The 18509-nt window shown below is 39.4% G+C and overlaps 2 protein-coding genes across 5 annotated transcripts; both read left to right on the top strand.

Annotated features, from left to right (window-relative positions):
• Positions 1–4027: 4027 nt before the first annotated feature.
• On the top strand, positions 4028–10069 carry LOC130907814 (uncharacterized). Of its 4 annotated transcripts, none has more exons than XM_057823282.1 (4): positions 4028–4135; positions 6241–6370; positions 6520–6837; positions 7332–10069. In XM_057823282.1, exons 2-4 carry the CDS (start codon positions 6319–6321, stop codon positions 7805–7807), a joined length of 846 nt encoding a protein of 281 aa, XP_057679265.1. In that variant the 5' UTR covers positions 4028–4135; positions 6241–6318; the 3' UTR covers positions 7808–10069. The 4 variants fall into 4 exon arrangements, with proteins under 4 accessions (XP_057679265.1, XP_057679266.1, XP_057679264.1 ...); XM_057823283.1 differs by lacking the exon at positions 4028–4135 and adding an exon at positions 4357–4590 and having other exon boundaries at positions 6238–6370; XM_057823281.1 differs by lacking the exon at positions 4028–4135 and adding an exon at positions 4357–4590.
• A 1085-nt stretch (positions 10070–11154) lies between these two features.
• Positions 11155–18035, top strand: LOC130907817 (uncharacterized). The gene is made up of 3 exons (XM_057823287.1): positions 11155–11340; positions 16656–16946; positions 17503–18035. Exons 1-3 carry the CDS (start codon positions 11295–11297, stop codon positions 17979–17981), a joined length of 816 nt encoding a protein of 271 aa, XP_057679270.1. The 5' UTR covers positions 11155–11294; the 3' UTR covers positions 17982–18035.
• The last annotated feature ends 474 nt before the right edge of the window (positions 18036–18509 follow it).

Raw genomic sequence — 18509 nt, forward strand, 5'->3', positions numbered from 1 at the left:
ACAGTTCAGCTTAAGCAAGTGGAACTTGCAACTCGGGCTCAGCTAGTCATGACATCGAGTTCTGGAGCTGTATTTTGCCCTGGGAAATAAACAATGTATATAATTTTAAATGTAATGACATTTTAAAAAATAAAATATTTTGTGGACCATGAGTTTCTTCTCATGGGAATTGGTATCAAATGCAATGCGGAAAAATAAAATTGACATTTTTAATAAGTGTGTACAATAAAAAAAACTTTGGTCTATTGAAATAAGACATCAGATTTTACATGACCATGAAAAATAAAACGATCTTAATTTCTAATAAATGACCCCCAAAAAGTAGCCGTGTTTAGTCTCCTTTGAGAATTTTTCTTGTAGCCTAACTAGCTCAAACCCATAAGCGGATTTTAAGGGGAGGGGAGGCCCCCCTGGTGGCTGAAAAGTGTCATTGCATGTAATTGACTTTCATATATATATATATATATATATATATATATACACACAAGTTGTAAAGAAATAAAACTGCAACAAAAATTAATGAACAAAAAAACATAATGGGTCAGAATTAGTAATTTGCTTTGCATATAATTTATAATATTTAAAAATATTATAATTTATATTTTAAAATTGATTTTTTTTTTCTTTGATTGAAAATATTTTTTTGGGGGTTGAAGCGACTTTTTTGGGGATTGAATGATTTAGACACAAATGTCCTAATCATAATATGGCCCAAACACAAAAAGGATTGCTTCAATCAAAGAAAACTTTTTCAATGGAAAATCAAGTGTTCAAATGCAAATTTTTCAATCTCAAATATTTTTTGCATTCAAAAACTTTTTTCTATGATTGAAAATTTTCATTGTTTGATTGAAGGGATTTTTCTTTTTGCAAATCTATATTTTTTTGAAGCAACTTATTTTTTGACTGAATAATAAAACGAAAAATTTTCTAGCGAAAATGTGGCCCAAACACAAATCAACATGACTTCAATCAAAAAGTTGCTTCAATCAAAAAAAAAAAAAAAAAAAAAAGAAATAAAAATTAAAGTAAAATAGCTTTCACAAGCATTCTTTTTTGGTTTTTAAAGTTTCAAATTTATTTCTGCATTCAGTTGTTGTTGTTGTTTTTTTTTTTAATTGAAGTGACTTTTTAAAATAGAAAATATATAGTTTTGTTTGAAGCAACTTTTTTTTTTTTTTTTTAATTGAGGCAACTTTTTTGATCGAATAATGAAGACCCAAATCTACCTCCATATGGCTCTGCCCAGGGGATACCATTTTTGACTGGGGTAACTACATTGGCACGACACTGGCAGGCATACCAAATTCAATAGATGACGATCTTGTCGAAAAGTATTGCCTGAGCAGCCTGATTTAGAATTCCCCTCAAGAATGATGGGAAACAAAAAACGCTCATTGTCAACTTATTATTATAAATATTCTTGTAAGTTAATTTTATTGCTGACACTGCGTTTTGGGGTCATCAACATATTGGGGCCCCCCCATGCCCCAAAAGTCAAACTTTGCCTATGCTCAAACCCTCTTTAGATGTGTGCATCCATGAATGAAAGCGAGTATTTCTCCTTCATTCTGGAGAGTTCCAGTGACGTGTGGCTGTTTCGTAGGTTTGGCGTTGCAACGGTGGGTAGCTATCCCATACCTGTCAAGTTGTACAGTTTTGGCGTAATTTGTACAAGTGAGCACTGATTTTTAAATGTTTACGCCGTACGTTCAAAATCTGTACCTTTTTCGTGCATTACGTTTTTTGTCTCTGTTCGGATTTCCTGACTGTAGTTGACAGCCTACAATGTACGCCATTTTAAACCATTAGACTTCTCAGAAAGGCTCCGTTGTAGTGAACCTTCCTAGAGAACCTAAGTAACTTATCTAAAATACTCCTAAATCGGCAAAATCTTGACTTGAATCTCTTTAAATGATGAAACCGTTTTAAAATGTTCACACGTCGAAAGTAGAAGGGAACTAATGCAAAAATTTTATCAACTTTAACAGTTGATTCACAACATTAAATGACTTCCAAACATGGCAATGCGATGCGATTGCGATGTTTTTGTTTTAGTTTTTTTAGGGCTGTCAAAATTATCGCGTTAATTAATTTTTTTAATTAATCACGTTAAAATATTTGACGCAATTAACGCACATGCCCCGCTCAAACAGATTAAAATGACATCGCAGTGTCATGCCCACTTGTTACTTGTGTTTTTTTGTCTCCCTCTGCTGGCGCTTCGGTGTGACTGATTTTATGGGTTTAAGCACCGTGAACATCGTTTAATTATTGACATCAACAATGGCGAGCTACTAGTTTATTTTTTGATTTAAAATTTTACAAATTTTATTAAAACGAAAACTTTAAGAGGGGTTTTAATATAAAATTTCTATAACTTGTATTAACATTTATCTTTTAAGAACTACAAGTCTTTCTATCCATGGATCGCTTTAACAGAATGTTAATGCCATCTTGTTGATTTATTGTTATAATTAACAAATACAGTACTTATGTACATTTTGTTGAATGTATATATCCATTCTTTCCATTCCAACAATAATTTACAGAAAAATATGGCATATTTTAGAGATGGTTTGAATTGCGATTAATTACGATAAATTCATTTTTAAGCTGTGATTAACTCGATGAAAAATTCTAATCGTTTAACAGCCCTAGTTTTTTTTATCATGAAAAAAAAACATGATAGGTAACACCAGTTACTTTGCAAAGTAACTAGTTACTCTTACATTCAGGTAACTTGAGTTACTCACTTTTTGGGAGAAGTCATTTGTAACTAATTAATTACTCTTTAAAAGTAAGATTAACAACACTGATGGTAAAAAAAATGCGATATTGGATCATTTCTCGCGGCACACCTGACGATCTGTCACGGCACACTCTTTGAAAAACACTGATATAATTGTTAGAGGCAGGAATTTGAGCACTACTTGGTTTGGTGTGCAAAGGGTTAATGAGTGTGTGGGTGTGTCACTGTCACCCTGTCACCTAATTAATATACCTGGGAAGATTTGATTGAGGTAGGAAGAGAGGAGCCAGGGTCCCAATTTCTGTTGACCGCCAGCATTTCATCTGCTAGTACTCCATCCGATCTCGTACATTCATTTTTGATATGTTTATGTTTGGTTCACTTGGTTTTGTTTGTGTTTAAGTTCTACACAATCACAGTGCACACTTTTGCGATGTACAATCCCTAGCTAAAAGTATGGAATCAGCAGTCTCTGACGTGCACTCACTCAGACATTTTATCATGTAGAACAAACTCAGATGAAAAGCTTGAAAAAATATTGAATGAGTTTAAAAGTGCACCTCTTTAGCATTCAGAAACACTACAAGAAATGAATCAAAAAAATTGTGCTGGTCAGTAAATGTTAATTTTATAGAGCAAGTGCAGGAAAATATATATGGAATCAAACAAAAGTTCTAGCATCATCACCTAGTCCAATGCAGATTCTTGACAAGGTGATGATGCTGGAACTTTTGTTTGGTGCCGTTCCAGTGAGATTTACAAAGATGACTGCCAGAAGAAAACATCAGAATTCCCTCAGTCCTTGATGATATGGGGCTGCATGTCAGGCAAAGGCACTGTGGTTAAATCTTCAATAAATGCATAAGTTAATATTGTAGCGAATGAATGTTGTTGAGTCTCGGTAGCTCGTTGAGTAGACGTGTTTCCGTGTTCGGCCGCTCGACCCTCTCTTCTGAGTCTGATAACTCTAGAGTGTCCGTGCCGGAAACGTGCGCGACAACAAAGTCCCCCCCCCCCCATCCCCCAGAACACACAAGTTCCCTAGTTGAATTCTGCCATAATGTAGTGGTCACTGCAATATTGGAATTTTAGTCAGCTTTCTTATCCCTTCAATTGAAAATATGTTTGTCATTTTCCAAGATGATAATGCATCATGCCACAGAGCTAAAACTGTTCAAGGATTCCTTGGAGAAAGACATCCAGTCAATGCCATGGCCTGCAAATAGCCCAGATCTCAACCTGTGGTGGAAATTGAAAAAAAAGCAAGGCTCTGACGTGCAAGGATGATCTGGCAACTGCAATCAAAGAGAGTTGGCACCAAATTGATGAATAATACTCATGGAGTCATGCCTCAGAGACTGCAAGCTGTCATAAAAGCCAGAGGTGGTGCTACTAAATACTAGAGATGTGTTTTTATTGTTATTTCTATGTTTGTTTCTCATGACTGACCACCACAATGTTTTTGATTCATTTCTTGTAGTGTTTCTGAATGCTAAAGAGTTGCACTTTTGAACTAATTCATTATTTTTTCGAGCTTTTGATCTGAGTTTGTTCTACATGATAAAATGTCTGAGTGAGTGCGCGTCCGAGACCGGTGATTCCATACTTTTTGCAAGGGCTTGTATATATGTAGTAGACAAACGTGTGTCACCACTTGAGCTCGAGCGGATGGGAAAGTGTCCAAATTAGACTGCAATAGTCATTTGATCAAAGTTTGATACATGCGATCACAGTAAGACAAAATTAGACAAATGAAAGCCATGCCGGATGACAGTCCCAGCCTCATGCGAGTCTTCATGGATGCAGCACGTCTGCTAGAGCCCCGCTCTTCCCTCTATGTGAGTAATTGGACACTCACATAATAATAATAATAACTTTGTTTTTTAATGACCTAAAATAGTCACTTGCCCTAAACGTTTCTTGAATGACGCATCCATAAAATGTGTGTAATTTTTAAAAAATGTTTTTTATTTAAATCAAAACAACTAGAAGAAAGAGTCAAGCCTCACCTGCATATTGAAAAATATATCTATATATATCAGGGGTGTGACTACACACAAGTCACGCTTCAGTGCGACAGGAGAGAGGCTTTTTTTTCTCACAGCATTTGAAAGTTTGTTGACCATTACACTCTTAAACAGTTGAAATTTTAAAAAATGTTAAAACGGTGACCTACAGTATGTTTTTTTTTTTTTTTTAAACGAAGAAGACAATTCAATCAGTTACTATAAACATATTTGATATAAAAGACATAATAGAATGGATGATGTAATACGCCATATTTTTCTGTAAATTACTGTTGGAATGGAAAGATAAGGCACAAGACGGATATATACATTCAACATATGGTACACAATTACTGTATTTGTTTATTATAACACTAAATCAACAAGATGACGTTAACATTATTAACATTCTGTTAAAGCGATCCATGGATAGAAAGACTTGTAGTTCATAAAAGATAAATGTTAGTACAAGTTATAGAAATTTTATATTAAAACCCCTCTTCATGTTTTCGTTTTAATAAAGTTTGTAAAATTTTCAATCAAAAAATAAACTAGTAGCTCGCCATTGTTGATCTCATCAATAATTATGGTGCTGAAGCCTGAAACCCATAAAATCAGTCGCACCCAAGCGCCAGCAGAGGGCGAAAAAACACCAAAAAACACAAGTAACAAGTCGAAATGACACTGCTGTCATTTTAATCTGTTTGAGCGGGGCATGTGCGTTAAATGTGTCAAATATTTTAACGTGATTACTTTTAAAAATGAATTAATGCCTGTTAACGCGATAATTTTGACAACCCTAGTAACTATTTTTGAGAACAAATAATGATTATGTGCCATGATGTGAGCAGATATATGTTTACATGAATAAAAGGAGATCTATCTACAATTCGATGATAAAGTAATTGCTGTCGTGACTTGCATTGACAGCATTAGACGTCCAACCCATTTGAAGTGTGAAGGATGGCAACCAATGAACAAGTGGTCATTCGCTGTCATCGTCCCGCTTCAATTGCATCATTCAAAATGTTGAAGAAACATCAATTGCAGTAAAGCGGTCTGATTTATTCAGGAGCATAAAATACCGCTTGAAATATGAAATGGGATTTTTGTGTGTGTGTGTGTGTGTCATAAATACACTTTAAAATGAAGTCAAAACCAGCCTTTTTCTCAACCTGGATTGGGACATCTACTAGTGATAAACGGATTGAAATTGGATGTCTATCATCGTCTTTGAAAGGCCAGCCAGAGCTTCATTTTCTATGTTGGCGTGCGCAGCTGCTGTTCATCTTGTGTAGGTGGGTTGGAAACCAAATCTCAAAGAACATCAGCAGTTTATTTCTTAGTGCTGTCCGATACTGATTTCATTGTAGTGCCGTATCGGCATCGGCGCAACAATATAAAAAAACTGGGGGGTTGGGCTATTTCCTGCACACTCACCTCTTCGGTCATGACTGTGAAATGACTTTCTAATAAAAGCAGAAGCTGACGCACGTGTGGAGGGACGGCTGTATTTCTTCTATATCAGGCTTTTGCTGGAAGTAAGAAAAGCTCTACTTCATGAAGATGATCATACGGCAATTCATTCCTCTTTTTCTGCTACTTTTTAAAGGTAAGCTACCTCTCAACATGAGCAAATTTGATCCCATTAAAGACTCATTTTTCAATAGACTTGACCCTATCTGTAGAGCACTTATTGACTGCCATTGACAATGCCAGTGGTCCATTTTGACTGGCGGTTTATGTCGTCCTCGCTCGCAGTCATTTGCGGAGAGGACATTGACGTCTTCATCGCGGCGGGCGACACGGCCACTCTGCCCTGTCGGATGTCAAAGTCAAACCACTCTTGCCGGTTGTCGTCGTCCCCCGATTTGGAATGGACGTACGCTTCGGGCTACGACCTGCCAATAAAGGAAGTGAAAGACGGGCGAGTTGTGATGCACTCGTTCAGAAGCGGGCGCCTGAGCGTGAAGGACGACTGCTCGCTTCTCATCCGGGGGGTGACGACACACGACGCCGGTCTCTTCAGGTGTAAACCGGATGATCCGAATGAAAGAGTTTTCTTGACGGTGATGACACGTGAGTCTGTTAGAAACGTCTTCTTTCTTTAGCTCCATTGGCATGGGATACGTATAATGATCGCTCGCTCATGATTTTGGAAGATACCTCGTCTGTCATTTGTCAAGAAGCAAGCACTTATGTGCTGCTGGGGGCTATGAGACACGTGACACTCCTATTTCCTGACCAAATGAATGGAGTTTTAACGACGAGTGATTCTGTAGTGATGACGAGTATGCTTCCATAAACGATGCAGCTGTGTCCTAAACTTGATCCCAATCAATTTGATAGCAAGCTTAAAGGAATTGTATTGGTAGGCAATCCATTTTGTGTCACATCCTTGTTCCTGATAGGATGCTTATGGGTCACCTCCTATTGATTTTCCTGTCACTGCTGGTATATTTGGGACATTCTGGGGTCACTACTTGTTGATTTTGGGGCATTCTGGGTCATTTCTTGTACATTTTTGAGGCAATTGGATGAAGTAACTTAGTCTGCTTCCTTCTTCCCCACAGTGACATGGTCACCGTGGGACTCCGATCCAATGAAAGACGGCGAAGGGGACCTGAATTGTTCCGTGGCCTGCTGGCCCGTCGGCAAGTGTGGTTGCGGGCGGTTCCGCTGGAGGGACCGGGAAAACCAGCAACTTCCAGAAGAACGTTTTAGCATTCGTAGGAGCCCATGCGAGTCCACTTTTAAAGTACTTCCTGTCGACAATGGCCGCAACTACACCTGCCAGTATGTGAGGCATCATGTGGTGCAGATCCGAGCCTGGCACGCGTTCAACTTCCCGAGGGTGAACCAAGGAGTAACGAGTGCTGTGCCGTTTGAACGCAGAGAAGGAGAAACGAGAGCGGTGCCGCTTGAACGGAGCGTGGTCATCGGGGCAATCGTGGGCGCCCCGACCCTCGTCGTGCTCTTAGTCGGGCTCTTCGTCGTGGTGTTTACCAAGTTCAAAAGGAGCGCGAGCCAGGATACGAATGTCATTTGAGTTGCCCGAAGATTCCGTCAAGGATGGAAATGTGAACTCATCGACTGCCATTGACATCCAATCCATTTGGAACGGGCGGGCTCAATGAAGGCTCGTTCCTGTTGGCTCTCCCGCTTCAAACAGATTGGATGTCTACTAAAGTAGTGATCAACTCATTTCAATTGACAGCAGACAGATGAAAAGACCATTCATCACTCCTACCAACATGGCCGCAACAGTCAAATTAAGGGGCAGTTTACATGGCGACTCTGCGACACAAAGACACAATGATTGGGTAGCGGAATAGCCTTGCGTGCATGCGGTGTCGGCGAAGACGAAAAATTCTGAATCCTGCCTCCAAAGTGGAAGAATTCGATTACGGGGTCGCAACGCATTCAAATCAATGGAAACCGCCTTCGCTTCGATGACGTAAGCACTCGCGCACGTCACTTGGCCGTGCGCAGCGGTGCTATTAAACATTAAAAACAGCAAATGGCGGAACGTCGGCTTTAATATACTGTTTTCATAATATTTTTAACTATGTTGAATGTTTCCATTTTTGTGACTTTTTGAACAAAAGAAAAGGCCATTGCTTGGAGAGAGCGGGCATGTTGTCTTCCGGGCTGAGGAGGTCAAAGTGCATCATTCGCTGTCGCCTTGTAAATCTGCACTGCTCCCTAGGGCCTGGCATGAATACTACATCGTTTTCATGCGGAATTGTTCAAATGGAGACGGAACCATATAAATGCAAATATGACATTTTTCATCTTCTTGGAGAGTCACCATGTAAACGGCCCCTCAATCAAGCCGCTTTTTTTTCCGACCAATTTTAAAAGATTTGATCGATGATAAAGCATGGGCTATTTACTTTGTGGCTACTATTAATGGCAATAGACCAAGGGCGTCAGTTTGCATAGGGAAGGTAGGGACATAACACTAGCAACTTTTCAGGGTGCTGAAATTGTCCCCACCAACTTTTAAGCAGCCTTATTTGCATTATACAATGAGTTCAGTTATAAAGGTAATTTAGATTGTCTTCCCATGTGTTGTGAGGATTGAATTGATCTTACCATTATTAATTTCATTATGTTCAGACTTACATTTACCCCTTTTCACTTGCTATTTAGTAGTGCTGGTCCATTTTTTTCCCCTCTCAAACGCACGTTTGATCGGCTGATGGCTAGAACCACCACATTCACACAATCCCGACAGAAATGCATGTCAATATCCCGCCTCCTCCGCCCCATTTGAAGAGGGATATTAACTCATTCGCTCCAAGCCATTTTCACCAGGGCAAGGCCCTTTGCTCCCGGCTGTTTTACTGGATTTTGACTGATTCTGACAGAAAATTCTGTTCTATTGCTATATAAACATGGAACCCACCAAAAGAAAGATTAGACTCTCTTCTTTCAGCAGAAAAAAGTACGTTCATATCTTTTTCCATTCTTTAGAAATCAGCATTGGAAAATAGCTTAGTTTGAGCAATTTTCCAATTTCTGGTGAAAAAATGGAGAAAATGAGCTTTTTGAAAACGCAAAAATTTCAAACATAAACGCTATTTTTTGCATTAGTTACATCCCAAACATCTGAATAATGTTTTCTTTTTACAAAATATCATAAAGAACAAGAGAAATAGAGCTTTTGATAGCAAAGTAACAATTTATTTACACATGACTAAATGAGAGCTGGCGCTGTTGTCGCCGCGTCGGCCGGGTAAACCTTTCCCTCATCGTCGTCTGTCTCATAAAGATGGATTTTTTTGAGTGTCTGCGGGGTCTGCTCGGTGAGCCCGCTGCACTGGTGGTCCCAGTCGTTTTGGTTGGTCGTCCAGCGGCTGGCATTCCGGGCATCCTCTCGGTTGTTTAGCTCGGTCGTCCGCCGCCTGGCATCATTCCGCCAGCGCTCCGACCGTGCTGCCCGGCCTTTCATTGCTGTTGAATCGGGTTGCGGGTCTTACCAAATGCGCTACTGCCCTCCAGTGGCCAGTTTTATTGCTTTAAAATAGGTTGTGAGCTTTGTTCTTTTGTTTCTTAGATGGATCGGAAGCTCTAGATCACTGGTGTCAAACTGACTTCATAAAGGGCCAAGTGGGTGCAGGTTTTCTTTCCAACCAATGAAGAGGACACCTTTTGACCAATCTGATCTCTTACATGGGTGATCAGTTAAACTTTGTCAGGTGCTGCTTGTTTCAACAGAAAATTCATTGGTTAAACTGTTTGCGCGGTATCGGTTGGAACAAAATCCAGCACCCACTTGGCCCTTTGTGAAATTGGTTTGACACCAATGCTCTAGATGCTTCTTGTAAAAAAAAAAAAACGCATAATATGTGTAAATACGTTTTTGGGACAATGAAGCATTTAAAAATAAAACGTATTTATACGTTTTTGGGACCAAATGAGTTAAGAGGTTTTTTTTTGTTTTTTTCGGGGCCAGCAGCAGCAGCAGCAGCAGCCACTTTAAGTAATGTAAAAAAAATGTTAATGTTGTGGAAGTGGGGAACACACCACTAATTTTGCTACTGAAAGTCCAACCTGCATCAGAGTTAGCATAACATTAAACTGTGTGAACTTGCTAACCTGTAAAACACAAGTAGAAAGCTGCTTAGAGAGGTGTTTTAGAGAGGTTTAAATGCACAAAATGCAGTTGTTCATTAATTTAAAATGTATTTATTTTCCACATCATTTACAAAAAATAATAATTTATTCGCAGTCAATGCACATTTTAACCCCCCCTCAGAAAAAAACTTCAAAAGCACAACCACTCTAAATTTCCTTTATATGAAGCAGGCATTTTGAAAAACGACTTTCTCCCTATGAAAAAAAAAATATATATATATATATATTTTCATTTAGGAACCAGCCATTTTTGAGAAATGTACCCAATCTATTTGGTCTTATTAATGTCCCGTCCCAGCAAAAAGTGTACATGCAGGTTATGCTGTTATAGCGTCCCTACCAATTTTGAGACCAAACCTACGCCCTTGCAATAAACGGATGGGAGGGTTGGTGGCGAATCAACCAATGTTCCCGCTTCACGTGTATTGGACGTCTCCTCGTGATGAACTCGCAGCAGAAGGGTGATTGTCTATCATCCAGGGTGACAGGTGTTTTAAAAAAAAAAAAATTTAAACCGCGGCCATCTCGGGTACGACTCTCGGCAGTCGGTAAAAATCTCGAAGAACATCAGCACATTATTTCTTAATACTCCCCAACACCTATGATCTAATTTTAGTGCCGATTTTAGTATCTGTGCAACAATAGAAAGAAGTTCGGGGGAAAATAAAAAGCTACTTTGTTCGTGATATTTTTTGTCTTTCTCTCACTTCCTCTTTGGACAAGATTGTGCTGCGATAAGGAATGAAGCTCCGTTGCCGCTTGTGAAACAGATTTTCTGATTAAAAAAAAAAAAAAAGGCAGCTGCGCGTCCGCCCGTAGGGAGGGACGGCATGATTTATTTTTGGCTTTTGCAGGAAATCACCACGTAAAACCAAAAGCTGAACTTCACAAAGATGATCACACAGCAATTCATTCTCCTTTTTCTGCTACTATTTAAAGGTAAGCTACATGATTTCTTCTTCTCTCATCTTGCTGGGCTCCGGGATGTCAGCAATTTTCAAAAGAGACTTGACCCTTTCTGTACTGAGCTTTTCACTCAATGGCTGCCATTGACGATGCCAGCTGTCCATTTTGACCGGTAGTACATGATACTGAAATATCCTTTCGATATCGATACCTAACCATTATTGATACAGAATAAATTAAAAACCCAAATCTACATGTTATATTTTTTATTAGCTCGGTCAGTGTTTCTCCATTGGCGGTCGTTATTTTTGACCCACCCATGCACCCCTCCACAAAATTAATGGAGCGATCCAAGAATGCCCCCAAGTAATTGGACTAACCTCTAAAGCAGGGGTGGGCAAACTATTCCACAAAGGGCTGCAGTGGGTGCGGGTTTTTGTTGCAACCCATTAAGAGGACACCTTTTCACCAATCTGCTGTTTTACAAGTGCAATCAGTCGATTGCAGTCAGGTGCTTCTCATTTCTGCTGAAACCGCATTGGTTAAACTATTTGTGCTGGGTCAGTTTGAACAAAGACCAGGACCCACTGCGGCCCTCGAGGACCGGTGTTCGGCCATTCCTTACTACGCGGCGAAACGTCCTACACAATACTCAGGGCGCTTGCGCATGCATCCACACGCATGCGCACATCGGTTAGAAGCGGCAAGTACTCACTATTTTTGTTTTTATTTAGTTATTTAGAACCTTTTCACTGCCTAAAAGATACTTTTTGCATGTATTACCCTCTCGTACTTTTAACCATTGTGTTTTTTTTTTGTGTTAGCTTTGAAGCAATTGACCACATTAGTCATGTAGCGTATTTAAACCGTCCTTATCTGATATAACTACATTTAAGTATTTTCTGCAGGCATTTTTTTAGTACGTTATTCCTGTATGCATCTAAACAAAACAAGTTTAGAGCGCACGGTACTACTTTAGGTGTCAAATTTGACTAATGTAGGCGTTTCGCCAATGTGGGATATTTTGGCAGAACACCGGTTTGCCCACCCCTGCTCTAAAGGCTGCAAAACCAACATAAACTGGTCAACAGGAAGTGACCGATGAACAAGAAATTAGCCAGAAAATGGCTTAAAATTCAGCAGGATTTGCATAGGGACGGTAGGGACATAACACGACCAACTTTTCAGGATAGTCAAATTGTCCCCACCAACTTTAAAGCAGCCTTATTTTCATTATAGGGTGATTCAAAATGAATGTGCCAAAACCATAACACAACATGTCAAAAATGAAAAACATCAAAAAACTAGCTTGGACACGTGTTGAACATCATTTCAAGTTTTACACTTTGATTAATGATTTTTGGCTCAATGGCGCTCTGTAAAACGTGTATTTACTGCCATCTTGTGGCAAATACATGACATGACATACATTTATTATTACGTACACTGCTGGCCAAAAGTATTGGCACCCCTGCAATTCTGTCAGATAATGCTCAATTTCTCCCAGAAAATGATTGCAATTACAAATGCTTTGGTAGTAATATCTTCATTTATTTTGCCACACTGAGTACTTGTAAGTAGTAGTTTGTAGTAGTAGCAATAGTAGTAGTTTGAGCACTTATAAAACATGGAATAAAACATGAAATGATGTTTATCACATGTGTCCAAGCTAGAGTTTTGTAATGTTTTTCATTTTTGACATGTTGTGTTTTGATTTTGGCACATTCATTTTGAATCACCCGATAGATCATTTAGATTGTCTTCATATATGTTGTAAGGATATAATTGACCCTACCATTATTAAATGACTCATTTTCATTATGTTCTCTTTTGTTTTGATTGGCTGATGACTTGATTTCATTTAAAATTTAAATATTTTCTACTATATTTATTTAGAAAAGGTTTTTATTTGCTGCCTACGCGGACATTTTTTTTCTTCAGATAATCATACATTAATCATAATCGAGCTAAATTAGCTTATTTTGTTGAGTTTGGCTGTACTTGTGGACAAACGCAGTAGTGTTTTACCTGAACGAAGGCTCCATTTTTATTATACCCTGACAAAGATTTTTTTTTTGCTTTTTAATTTCTTTATTGCGACAGATAATGTTGAGTGGTCTTAAGACAAATCTTTATATTTTGCATTCCTTGATAATTAAAAGATGATTTACAAGTTTGTAGTTATGGTGCATGTTAATATAATTTATGTTCAAATATTGCAATTTAAATTTGCTAATAAAATCCGGTCATTTATTCTGAAAGTTTTCAAAATGTTTCTTTAGCAGTTTTGAATCGAACAGGGAGGTCACTAGATGGAATACACGTGAAAGTTAGTATTAATCAATACAGATTTTTTTTTTTTTTTTGCATTGATCATTTGGCATATCAATTATTAGGTTCCTATTCGTGATAAATGTAGCCCTGACCTCAGTTCAATAATCTGTTTGGTCTTATTAATGTCCCGTCCCCAGCAAAAAATTGACATGCAGTTTATGCTGTTATATCGTCCCTACCAATGTTGACACCAAACCTACGCCCTTGGTTTGTTGTATTGCTTTACAACTTTTATAGACAATATTTTACCGGAAAACTCTTAATTTTAAAATCATGTATAGGAAAGTCAATTACATTCAATGATACTTTTAGGCCCCACCCCATCCCCCGACCCCCCCGTAAACTCCGTGTATGCCTTTATTAGCTCAGTTTGCAGTAAAAAAAAAAAATCTCTTAAAAAGTGAATGTCTGTACCTGGGTGACATTATAAATTTGCAGTGTGAAAGTTAGTATAAATCAATACAGATTTATTTTGCAATGATCATTTATCATATCATTTTATTACATTGATATTCGTGGGAAATGTAGCCTTGACCCCCGTTTACCCAAACTGTTTGGTCCTATTAATGTCCCATCCCCAGCAAAAAGTGTACATGCAGGTCATGCTGTTATATCGTCCCTACCAATATTGAGAGCAAACCTTGTCTAAAACGTACAGTAAGTGAGCCAGGTATGCCCCCAAATGAACAGAAAGTGATACAGGAAGGCCACAAAATCACACCCAAAATCAACAGGAAGTAACCAATGGCGAGGAGGGGCGAAACGAACGAATGTTGGCAGCCGGTGAGTAAAACTAGGCACAATTTTGCTTCTTTTATTATAAGGACATACTGAGAAAAAATGGATTATTGGCAGGAGAATATGACCAAAGACTGATCATTTTTACCTATAGGAAAAATTTGCTACTCATCTATTGCTTAATCCCGTCTCGTGAGACGAATTTGATCTTCTCAAATTGATTTCATTCTCTGCTTATTTGTTTCTGAGTTTGTGCTCCTAAGCTTAGGAGCAAGTGATGAGTCAAAATGAGAAAAGACATTGAGACAAAGGACATTGATTTGAGAAAACCAGATTTGAGCAATGTTTTTAAGTGAAAACGGAGTTATATTTGTATGGGAACTTTCAGGCACTCAAAGTAGTTTGATACTATATCCTATTCAGTTATCAGGACAGAGAGTTGAACTCACAACCTCTGGGTTGGGGAACGACTTCTATACCACTGAGCCACAGATACAGTGTGTTCACTGAGACGTGGAAAGCAACTTCAGAAAGCGTGTAGCAGCGATGAAATACATTTATTTTGGTTAGTTTAATAATTTCTATATTTCTTTGATACTTCAAAAAACACTTCCAAATCGCAGACACGTTGCCTGCGAGCCAGTAGTTTTAGCGAGACATCGTCAGCCGGCGTGTTGCCTGTTTTGATTACATCATCAAACAAGAGGACTAAGGTTCTTCACATTATTTTTACATTATTTCTCCACTGTTTCACCCTCCCCCCAAGTCAAGAGCTTAGCAGTAATCCTCGACAACACACTTTCCTTTCAATCGCACATTAATAAAATTACCCGGATTGCCTACTTTCACCTACGCACCATGAATCGCCTCCGCCCCTCCCATCACCCCACATTCTGCTGCAATTTTTGTTCACAGCCTTGTCACTTCCCGCCTGGACTACTGCAACTCTCTCCTCTTCGGCCTCCTCATAAAACTCTCCATAAACTCCAACTGGTCTAGAATTCAGCTGCCCGCATCATAACCCATACCCCCTACATCCACCACATCACTCCAGTCCTCCGACAGCTTCACTGGCTCCCGGTCCACTTTTGAATACAGTTCAAAATTCTCCTCTTCACATTCAAGGCCATCCATAACCTCGCCCCTCCATACCTGTCCGATCTCATTCATGTTACTACTCCCTCCTGTGCCCTTAGATCCTCCTCCTCCATACAACTGTCTGCCCCCCCCCCCCGCTCGCCTCAGCACCATGGGGAGCCGAGCGTTCAGGCTCCCACCTGACCTCAGAAACACAGATTCCCTCCCCCTTTTTCAATTAAAACTCACCTGTTCAGACTAGCCTATCCACAATAATCATTAAGTTCTGGTCTTTTTAACTGCCCTTATATCTCTTTTAGTATTTTAAATTTCCTTAAACGTTCTATACTTTAAATTTTAACTGCCCTTAGTATTTTAAATTTCCTTAAACGTTCTATACTTTAATTTTCTCACGCCTAATATGTTTAAATGTTTTAAATGATTGTACGGCGACCTTGAGTGCCAGAAAGGCACCTTCATATAAAATGTATTATTATTATCATTATTATTTTGTGGTAATCTTTCCGTCTTCGAAACCAAAAACCGATAATGCATTTGTAGCAGCAGATAGTTTTCGGCGCCGACTTTTCGGTCATATCTCTAATTTTTACATTGAACAAGATGAACCAAATGAACCAGATGTTATTTAATTATTTGACCAATTAGAATATTTTCTCGGATTTTGGCATGAGATGAATTCATATGTGACTGGACATGTCAGAGCAGACACTACTCTGATATCTAGGCGTAGATTGTTGGCTGTCGGCTACAGTCAGGAAATATTGGAGCCACCTAGCCTAGCATCGCGTTTGCTACAGCGTCTCAATAAACACTTCTCTCTCTCCGTGTCTCTGACTTTTCTCGCGTCTTTCAACCAACGTAGTAACGCATCGTAACGCACATTGTCTTGTTGCCGAAACGGTGACAAAATCCGACCGGAGGAAAAAAAAACGTAATGCACGAAAAACGTACAGATTTCGAACGTATGGCGTACACATTTAAAATTCAGTGCTCACTTTTACAAATTATGCCGAAATCGTACAACTTGACAGGTATGGTATCTAGATACATATCGAATCGGCTTCATGCCAGAGGTTCTCAACCCTATTGATAATATAGGCTATCATCAAACCTAGCGGATAGCTTCGGTGCTCTAACGGTCCTCGTTTACGTTGTCCTCGCTTGTGTCTTGTTCGCAGTCATCCGCGGAGAGTTCACCGACGTCTATGTCGCGGAGGGCGACGTGGCCACTCTTCCATGCCAGATGTCATTCTGCTCCGATTTGGAATGGTCGTATGCTTCGGGCTACGACCTGCCAATAAAGGAAGTGAAAGACGGGCGAGTTGAGATCCGCTCGTCCAGGGGCGGGCGCCTCAGCGTGAAAGAAGACTGCTCGCTTCTCATCCAGGGGGTGAGAGCAGATGACGCCGGTCTCTTCAAGTGTCAACTGGATGATCCAAACGAAAGAGTTTTCTTGACGGTGATGACACGTGAGTCAAATAGAATCGGCCTATTTGGCTACATTGGCTTGGGATATATTAATCTCTCGCTTATTGTTTTGGATTTCGTTCATGATTTCGTCTGTCATTTGTAAAGAAGTGTGCTACTGACGCCTATGAGACACACGTGTCACTCCTCGGACTATTTTCTAGGCAAATGAATTGAGTTTTAATGAGTGATTATTCAGTTGCGATGACGAGTATGCTTCCATAAACGATGCAGCTGTGTCCTACACCCGATCCCAATCAATTTGATAGCAAGTTGAAAGGAATTGGATTGGTAGGCAATCCATTCTTTTCGGCTGACTTCCTTGTCCATGGTAAGATGCTTACGGATCACCTCCTGTTGATTTTCCTGTCACTTCTGGGACATTCCGGGGTCACTTGTTGATTTGGGGCATTGCCAGATTACTTCCTGTCGATTTTTGTTCACATTCTGTTGATTTTGGGGCAGTCTGGGGTCATTTCTTGTACGTTTTGGTTTGCTTCCTGTTCATTTTCAGCCAATTGGAGGAATTTCCTCAGTCGGCTTCCTTCTTCCCCGCAGTGACGTGGTCATCATGGGATCCAACGAGAGATGGTGAAGGGGAGCTGAAGTGTTCCGTGGCCTGCTGGCCCGTACGCGAGTGCCGTTGCGGGAAGTTCCTCTGGAGGGACGGGGAAGACCGGGAACTTCCAAAAGAACGTATTAGGCAGGACACCTGCGAGTCCACTTTCAAAGTACTTTCTGTCGACCTAGACCAAAACTACACGTGCCAGTATGTGAAATATCAAGAAGTGAGGGTCCAAGCCTGGCACGCGTTCAACTTCCCGAGGTTGAACGAAGGAGAAACGAGAGCGGTGCCGCTCGAACGGAACGTGCTCGCCGGGGCGGGCGTGGCCGCCTTGACCCTCGTTGTGGTCTTCATCGTGGTCCTCACCAAGTTGAAATGGAGCACGGGCCGGAGTACGAATGTCATTGGACAAGATTCCGTCATGTATGAAAACGTCAGGTCATCAACTGCAACTGACCTCCAATCCATTTGAAACGGCGAATGAATGAGCTGGAGGCCGAAAAGTGTCATTGCATGTAATTCACTTTCCTATATATACATATATATATATATATATATATATATAGTTGTCAAGCGATAAAACTGCAACAAAAATAAATGACATGAATTTTTTTTTTTTTTATAATGGGTCAAAATTATTTTTAAGCATGCAGCTTAGACTTAGATGGTCATTTGCTATGCATATATTTAAAAAAAACAAAAAACAAATTTTAAATGATTTTTTTTTTTTTGATTAAAGCAACTTTTTGGGGGATTCAATGATTTAGACATAAATGTCCCAAAACAAAAATGATTGCTTCAATCAAAGAAAACTTTTTCAATGAAAAATTAAGTGTTCAGATGCAAAATTTTCAATCTCAAATATTTTTTCGCATTCAAAAACTTTTTGATTTAAATATGTCTTTTTTTTAATTTGATTTTCTTTTTGAAAATCGATATATTTTGAAGCAACTTATTTATGATTGAATAATGAAGACAAACATTTCCTAGCCAAAATGTG

The sequence above is a fragment of the Corythoichthys intestinalis genome, chromosome 19 (genome assembly GCF_030265065.1).
Source record: "Corythoichthys intestinalis isolate RoL2023-P3 chromosome 19, ASM3026506v1, whole genome shotgun sequence".
NCBI lineage: Eukaryota > Metazoa > Chordata > Actinopteri > Syngnathiformes > Syngnathidae > Corythoichthys > Corythoichthys intestinalis.